Genomic DNA, 8912 nt, shown 5'->3' on the forward strand with positions numbered 1-8912 from the left:
AGGCCGCCCCCCCGCCCCGTCCTCGCTGAGGGGAGGAGAGGGGTAACTTTGACAACGCTGGTGTGATAACGCTCCTACTGAGGCGCTTTCAGTATAAATGAGTCCAGTCACTGAGCTGGCGTCAGTTTTTTATGTATTTTTTGTTGTTTGTTTGGTTTCGGTTTTTTTTTTTTTTGTAGAAAGTTTAATCCTTCCTCAAAGCGAGCGGCCCGCTAACCGCCTACTGAAGCGTGTGGCTGGGGAATGAAACAGCTGAGATTTAGCTTTCCAGGTGCCGCTTTGCACCTTCGTTACCTCTGTGTTTACAGGAAATGCTGCTAAAAGAAACTGGGAGGTGCGTACACACATTTCCAGTAAGTGTTGGCACTGGGCGCCCGTGGCCAAAATTCTGGGTTGAACGAGGGGATTGCAGGCTCTTGCCCAACAACCGGTGGGTTTTGCCCCTGTCTAATTCCTCATACCCTTTTCCTCTTTTTGCCACCTCATTTTAAGGCAACGTGTGCCCCTACACTGTGAGAAAAGGCAGTTCCACAGTTCATCACAGCATCCTTTCTATCGCTATTCTTCCTTTGCCAAAGAAAGAAATACTTACTTTTGCCACAGGAAGCAAAATAATACATGTTGTGAATCACTGAGGTGAGCTGCTAGAGGAGGTCATAAATAAAGACCCAGTTCTCAGAAGCATGCTTCACCAGTATGGATCAAGCTACGTGACTTACGTGCTTATCGGGCAAAGGTCTCTCAACGTTTCTCATTAAAGTAGGTGGTAGCAGAACAAATGTTTGTATCACTAAATAATAATTTTATTTTGAAGGCGTTTCAATGAGAATTTAACTATCAGGCATGCTGGTAGTTCTAGCATCTTTTAGGTTCATTTATTAATGTTTAGATGTATTCGTTGAAAATCGAATCTAGAGCGGCCCTAAGGATTCCCCTCTGCTTTTCAGTGGAGCTTGTGGAAGAGTTAAAGGCAGTGTCTTAGGAGGAATCACAACAGATGAAGCTCAATAGCTGGAGACTGGTTTTCCCCATGATGGATGGTAATTTTGACTGTAAAGTGGATCTTACACTGTCAATCACGTGTGTTTTAGAACTGCACGACATTATTAATCACTATTGTAATATAAAGTTATTACTTCAGGATGAAATTAACATTATAAGTGCATAAATGTGCATGTCTGTCTATTGGAACAGAAGGATGTATTAGGTTCCTAAGTTCCTAAATCACTTTCTTGAATTTAGGATTTGCATTTTCTAATTTTCTTTCTCTTTCATTTTTCAGTAATTAATTTCACTTGTTTTTTCTCACTATGGTAATATTGCAAATGGTTTTGGAATAAACAAGCAATAGAGATTGAACACTTCTACTCGTCTCAGATTTCACTGAAGTTTGTTATTACTCTATGTTGAGTGTCATCATCTTCCTAATGGGTTTCAGGAAAGATACTTGACTTTTAATAAATAGATAAATATATAAAGAAAAGATGGAAGGAAACAACTACATTTGGCTACTTTTAACCAAACACAGAAGTATGGATCACATTTGAGGAATATATTAGTCTTTACAATGAGGGTGGTGAAACACTGGAAGGGGTTGCCCAGAGAGGTAGTGGAGGCCCCATCCCTGGAAGCATTCAAGCCCAGGTTGGACGGGGCTCTGAGCAACCTGATCTAGTTAGCGGTGTCCCTGCTCACTGCAGGGGGGTTGGACTAGATGACCTCTAGGGGTCCCTTCCAACCCAAAACATTCTATGATTCTATGATTCTTCCAGTGATTGCACTGGTAAGCCTGAGTCATAAATAGGAGGGCTAATGGCATGCAGTGAATGGTAATATGCTTATTTTGCTGTTTAACATATGATTTATCTGTCTTTACAGTATATAGGCAGAACTGGAGAACTCAAACTATGCCAGTGGCCAGCTCATACTGTCACTTAATTGAAGAGATACTCTCGAATAAGAGCCTCTAATTTATGGCAGTTATTACCCGTTAACCAAACGTACGTCTGGTTCTGTATTCATTTGAGTAATAGGTAGGCTATATTCAAGCAGTTAAACTGTTACATTCCGAACCAGGAATGAATGTTTGGTAGAAGCAAGGTCTTGCCTTGGGGTTTTATCTCATCCTAAGGATGGATAGCAAAATCTTTCCAGCTAAGGGTAGACAGTGGTGAGGTTTGTATGTAACAACATTGTAAGGTGTCATTTGGAAACCAGATGTGAATACTCTTGTCTGTATTGACAGAAATGGAGAAAGAATCCTAGAGTACCACCATAAGGCTCGTGGGCATAACAGCGGAGAATATGAATTGTCCATATTCTGTTGCTAACTACCTGTCCTATCTTTCCCTTCCTTTCTTGGATGACCTCTTCTCACTTAAAGCTGAGAAATGAAATACGATGTACAGAATAAGCTTTAAAGTGAAAAAGTGATTTTTAAGATTATTTCCTCTGCTTCCCGAATCACTGAAATATTAAACCATGAATGCGTTATGGTATGCTAACCCAGAAAGGTAGGTTGTAGTGTGGCAGTTCTGTATTCAGATCTCAGCGAAAATGGAATTTCTGAGCAACATCATACAGAAATAAAGAGAGACTGTTTTATGTCTTTGCCAGGACAGTAACCCAAGTGTTTGGGCATTCAGTATCAAAGTCTCTGCTCTGTTTTAATTAAAAAAAAAAAAAAAAAGGCCCCGCCCACTGTTTGCATGTCCTCTGTTTAACTCAATCACAACACTGCTGGAGCAGGGGGGAGATTTCCCATTAAATGGAAATTAAAATAAGACAAACAGTGCTTTCATAAACCAGTCTTGATCAGAACTTGACAACTAAATCAGTGTAGCTAAATGGAAAAAAAAAAGTAATGCATATAGACTTAGATCATCATTAAGTTCAGAAAGGAAGATGTTTGAATTTTCAGTGTAAAACTTGCTCAAAAGAAGTACTTACTTTCATACTAATTTGATGAAGAAAGTTGGTAAAAAGATATTTTTTTTCCCTTAACCTACTGCAAAGCATGAAAACGTGTAGTTCAAGAAGAAGTACTTATTTTCATACTAATTTGATGAAGACAGAAAGATGGTAAAAAGATTTTTTTTTCCCTTAATCTACTGCAAAGCATGAAAACGTGTAGTTCAAGAATAATTAAACAATGGGGAAATTACAGTAATGTTATATGTGGAAAATACACCTGGAGAAAAGCAAATGCCATTTCATAAGCTGTCAGTAGATGGCACAAACATTTATGTAAAAAGTTTGGGTGTTCTTAAGTATTGTCACACAGTAGGATAGAGTTACAGGAAGTTGGGGGGTTTTTTTGTCTTTTCCTGAGTACAATTTCTGCTTTTTCAGAGAACAGGGATTTCTGGTGAGAAACTTTCCATTTTATTGATTTTATGCGGTTGCTCGTTAGATAAAACTGTTTTACATTCTGCATCTTACTTGAAAATGAGCCATGTTTTCCATAGAGGGTTATTAGCAAGTGTGTGGTGCACTTTCAAGTGTAGGGGTAAGAAATGAGAGCGAAGTTGGTTATTTTCAGTAAATTTACCCATAGAAGCTGGCCAAACAGCAGTCTCTCTGTATTAGCAGTGTACCCATAGTTAAGGGGTTTACAGTGATTTAATGGAAATAGTTTTTTCTACAGTTCAGGATTGGGTCTAACTTGATGATATGTTTCATCCATGTGAAAGACATATTTTTAACATTTTAGTTTCGTGTTATGCTGATAACTTGCGAAGTGCATGCCTTAATACTGAACCATCATAGCCCAATGCGTTCTGTACATTTCTTATATGAAAGTTTACTCAGTTTATACTGAGTTTATATTGGAAAAACTCTTAAAACCTCAGTTTTGATAACTTCTCTTGCTCTTTAAACAACAGGACAATTTCTCGCTATGATCTTGGTTTGCTTACCTTACTGGATTGCTTCTCTCTTATATCTTGATAATGATCTTTTTGTCAGGTTTGAAGGCTTGGAGGATACTTCTGAATTAAAAGGGATATGACTATAAAGGAAAATTTCTCCAGTGTTAGCCCCCAAATCATGGGTCATGTGTTATAACAGTTGTTAATTTTGTTGCTTCATAGAGTATTCTAAAGGAAGTTTGAAGGTATTTGTAAATAATTTGACTGAATGCCAGTGTATAGGAATGAGAAAGAAAATTGAGCACATGTGGAAGAATCATAGACTTCTTCCACCTAGTCCCTGGATATTGCTGATATTTTGTCCTAAGAAGAAATAATGATTTGAAGGTAGATTTTTTTTTTTTCCAGATTTCTCTTGAAGCTACATATTTTGTTTGATTACATACACATTAGTAGTGTGGCCCAAACAATCAGAAGAACAGGATAGAGGATGCTGATTATCTTTTGTTCTCTGCACATGCCCAAATGCCTTTTGAGGGCTATGATGGTAAAACTGCAAACGAAAAATCTGGAAAAAGGCTGGAAAATTTTTTCAATATTGCCCCACTATTTCTAGACAATTTCCATGCCTAATTTCATACATTCTTTACAAAAGAAGAACTCAGTGGACCGCCTGTTTTTTGTTGTACTGTTGAGATTTCTTAATATAGGTTGTGTTAGATCAAGGAGAATGTACATTTTAGACCCAGGAAATTAATGCTAAGAAAGCCTATGGAATGGTTAATGGTACAGAGGGTGTAGTCCTCGAGACTGTAGCTTTAATCCAACAGGTGACAGCTGTTTACTGTCTCATTCTTCATGCTTCAGTCCAGGATTTATATTCGCAAGTCCGTTTAAAAAAAAGTCTCTGAGTCTAGTTCATGTCCTTCAAGAGAGACTCTGATGAGAGGATGACCATACTGATCAAATATTGTACTTTCTGATCAAAGTGTATTAAACAGTTGTGGGAAGTCTTCGTAATAAATTGAATCACAGCAGTAATTCTGCAGGTAAGCAGCAAAATTTAGTCACCTATGAAGTCAGACATGTTTTGTAAGAAACAGACTCATTATATAATAAATACAGCATATTCACCAAACAGAAATTTCAATGGTGTTCTCTTAATAAAGAATGCCTCTCCTGAATGATAATAGGTGCCTTCATTGCTTTTTGAGTCAAAGGGAGAGATGGGAAATTGGAACCTTAAAAAATCAGTGATGGCTCCTGCGTAGCCACTTAATGATACAATCTGGGTTTTGTTTTTATTTGTTTGTTTTGCTACAGGATTAGAACAAAGATGGAAAGACAAGAAAAGTATTGAGCATCTCCAAGGAACCAGAAACCAATGTGACAGAAAATATGAGCTCTCTCAGAAACTTTTTTCTTTACAAGTGTCTGTTTGCATTAACTTTTTGGAACCGTATCAGCCTGTCTGTGGAAAATGAACTCTTTACATCTGTTTCTAACAATTTTCCAGAAGATGGTTCTGACAAAAAAATCAAGAGCCTGCCACTCCTGCGTACAAATAGTCATCAGTCCAAAGCTAATTTTGAATGGGTTGTAATACAAAATAGTACGGAAAGCCTGTCACTGTCAGAAATCACAAATGACAATGTAGAGAAATTGGTAGCTTTATTATCTAATTTCAGACAAGGCTCCAGGTTACAAAATCTGACGCTGACAAATGTGTCAGTGGACTGGAATGCTCTTATGGAAATTTTTCAGACTGTATGGCACTCATCCATTGAATACTTAAATATTAAGAGTGTAACACAATTATCAGACATCAGAAATTATAACTTTGACTATTCAGGTACCTCTATGAAAGCATTGACAGTGGAGAAAGTTTTAATCACAGATCTGTACTTCACACAGAATGACCTATACAAAATATTTGCAGACATGAATATTGAAGCTTTGACGATAGCTGAATCGGATATGATACATATGCTGTGTCCTTCCTCTGACAGTCCCTTTAGATACTTAAATTTTTTAAAGAATGATTTAACAGATCTTCTTTTTCAAAAATGTGACAAATTAATTCAACTGGAGACATTAATCTTGCAGAAGAATAAATTTGAGAGCCTGTCTAAGGTAAGCTCCATGACCAGCCGTATGAAATCACTGAAATATTTGGACATGAGCAACAACTTGCTGAGTCACGATGCAGCTGATGGGCAATGCCAATGGGCTGAGTCTCTGACAGAGTTGGACCTGTCCTCAAATCAGTTGATGGATGCCGTTTTTGAGTGCTTGCCAGTCAACATTGAAAAACTCGACCTACAGAACAATCAGATCAACAGTGTGGCCAGGGGGACGGCTGAGCTGAAATCCTTGAAAGAGCTGAACCTGGCGTCAAACAGGCTGGCTGACCTGCCGGGGTGCAGTGGCTTTCCGTCCCTGGAGTTCCTGAACATAGAGATGAATTCAATCCTCACCCCGTCTGCCGACTTCTTCCAGAGCTGCCCAAGGGTCAGGGAGCTACAAGCCGGGCACAACCCGTTCAAGTGTTCCTGTGAACTGCAAGACTTTATCCATGTGGAGAGGCAGTCTGGGGGGAAGCTGTTTGGCTGGCCAGCGGCATACGTGTGCGAGTACCCAGAAGACTTGCGAGGAACACAGCTGAAGGACTTCCACCTGACTGAACTGGCTTGCAAGTTTCATGCATTTGTTTCATACAGCGAGCGCGATGCATTGTGGGTGAAGAACGAGCTGATCCCAAACCTGGAGAAGGGGGAGGGCCGTGTACAACTGTGCCAGCACGAGAGAAACTTTATCCCCGGCAAGAGCATTGTGGAGAACATCATTAACTGCATTGAGAAGAGCTACAAGTCGATCTTCGTGTTGTCTCCCAACTTTGTGCAGAGTGAGTGGTGTCACTATGAGCTGTACTTTGCCCATCACAAATTATTCAGTGAGAATTCCAACAGCTTAATCCTCATTTTACTGGAGCCGATCCCTCCATCTATTGTCCCTGCGAGGTACCACAAGCTGAAGGCTCTCATGGCGAAACGAACCTACCTGGAGTGGCCAAAGGAGAGGAGCAAGCGTGCCCTTTTCTGGGCTAACCTGAGAGCCGCTATTAGCATTAACCTGCCAATGGCTGATGGAAGGAGGTGTGGGGAAACAGATTAAGAATCTTTCCAATGGATTTTCTTCTGTTTTTTCTTGGTGAAGCAATACATACTTTATGATTTCCATTGGTTGTCAATGTAACATTTTGTTACAGAACCTTCTTTCTACATACTTGTCTATGCTCGCTCCTAACTGTAGGCAAAATTCAACTCACCTTACTGGAAGTGTCTTGAGGCTGATAATAAAGATAGCAAGTCAAAGATGAGTTTGGATGTGGATTTTGAAATACAGCTAGAAATACCATAGTGATTTTTTTCTCAGCAGAATAAAATCTGGAGCACTTGGTATAGTCATGTGGAAGAGTGCTTGAGTTGCTGCAGAGTTTGCAGAGCTGCATTCATCACAAGGCTTAGGCAGCTTGGTCACAGGACCTTTTTTGCTGAAAGTAGGTTGCAAGAAAGAAAATTACACATCCTAAGAAGATGTCTAGAAGTCCAGAGCTTGAGATGATTCCTGGGTAGTGTTTTCTCTGATGATCATAGCAAACTTCTTCTTTGCCCCCAGAAGGGCAGGTGTTTGCTGTCTGGAACACCAGACTTAAATGACCAGCAAGCAGGAAGTTTTCCTTTCAAAAATGCATTTCAACATGAAGACGAGAGGAGAAGGGATGTTAAGATGAAATCCTCACTTAGTATAGAATGTTTGCATTTTATCTCGTTCTTGACTTCCGTTCTTATTAACAAAAGACTTTAATTTTTATTTTTATTTTGCCTGAGGTCTAAGCAGGCTGAGGTCTCTTGACGTCAGGTCTTGAACTGTGAGCGACTATTTAATGATTTTTTGGGGAAAGGTAAAATTTAACACCTTTAGCTCTCTCAAAATTAATATAACACACCTATTACCAAATTGCAGGCATTTCATTCAGGACTGCAGAAATCAATGTTTTCTGTGTTTCCTCCTTCCCCTCCAATTAATGCCTCAGTGTATGACTCGTTTAACCCTTAGAAAACTGAAGATGAACATACTTAAATTGGCTTGCCTATCCCTTTCACACAACCAGGGACAGCTGGGTTGTTACACAGTGGCTTGCTTGAAAATTTTCTTTGAAAGCCTCAGAGTTTTAGGTCAGCAGCCCTTGAAACTTCTGTATGCAGTTAACATCACCTGTTCTGTGTGAAGCTTTTAAGAACTCATATGGCTTCTTCTGCTGGCCGGAGGATAGAGAAACCCTCTGAAAGTCCAAGTGTGCAGGAAAATCCTTCCTGCTACTCAGATGGGAGTGCACAGCTGTTGCCAAAAATTAATTATTTCTTTCAGAAGTGGAAGGTTTTAGCAGGGGTTTGCTTGCCACTTTGGAAAGAACTTGGGAACTATGTGACCTCTGGCAGTGTAGCTGATGCAATCATAAGCAGAAATATATAATTACAGGTTTCTGGTGTATGTCCAAAATCATTTTGTGAATGATGTTGGAAAGGGGGGCTTGTAATGAGCGTGGGGAGCAATTAAAACTTGTACTTTGGAACCAGAAGCCCACATACTATTAGGTTTTTGTACATGCTATGTGCCAGATAATTGACAAAACAGGTACCTGTGTAGTGAATGACTGCATCTGGTTTCTCTGATTCCACAGGAGAGAATGTGTCTCAAGCAATGCATACCAGAATATTTAAAACAATTATTTTAGCCTCCACCATACTCTGAACACTTTCTATAAAAGCAGTTTTAGTCCAAGAATAAGTTTTTCCTGTGCGTGAGCCCATGTGTTAGTCTCCCAGCCCATGTCAGCCACTCTATCTCCGCCCTGGTGATGTGAGTCTGCAACTGGTTCTGCTCTGAAAGCTGTGGCTGCTGATGCACTCCAGGTATCAGGAAAAGGGAGTATGTAAACATATTCTGATGTCAGATACTGTATCAGAGCAGATTTCTGGA

General features: G+C 39.6%; 1 protein-coding gene across 5 annotated transcripts; it reads left to right on the top strand.

Moving 5' to 3' along the window:
• Nucleotides 1-22: 22 nt before the first annotated feature.
• On the top strand, nt 23-8904 carry LOC104128477 (toll-like receptor 6). 5 transcript variants are annotated; one of them, XM_035896768.1, is made up of 4 exons: nt 23-353; nt 493-759; nt 948-1040; nt 5193-8904. In XM_035896768.1, the coding sequence occupies exon 4, from the start codon at nt 5268-5270 to the stop codon at nt 7041-7043; it is 1776 nt and encodes a 591-aa protein (XP_035752661.1). In that variant the 5' UTR covers nt 23-353; nt 493-759; nt 948-1040; nt 5193-5267; the 3' UTR covers nt 7044-8904. The 5 variants fall into 5 exon arrangements, with proteins under 5 accessions (XP_035752661.1, XP_035752663.1, XP_035752660.1 ...); XM_035896770.1 differs by lacking the exon at nt 948-1040 and having other exon boundaries at nt 23-430; nt 604-759; XM_035896767.1 differs by lacking the exon at nt 948-1040.
• Nucleotides 8905-8912: the final 8 nt, after the last annotated feature.

This window comes from Egretta garzetta, unplaced genomic scaffold (assembly GCF_000687185.1).
Source record: "Egretta garzetta isolate BGI_Z169 unplaced genomic scaffold, ASM68718v1 scaffold256, whole genome shotgun sequence".
Lineage (NCBI taxonomy): Eukaryota > Metazoa > Chordata > Aves > Pelecaniformes > Ardeidae > Egretta > Egretta garzetta.

Bases quoted from the DNA above. Each gene is read 5' to 3' on its own strand.
- LOC104128477 (XM_035896770.1), top strand. From the start codon at position 5,268: ATGAGCTCTCTCAGAAACTTTTTTCTTTACAAGTGTCTGTTTGCATTA.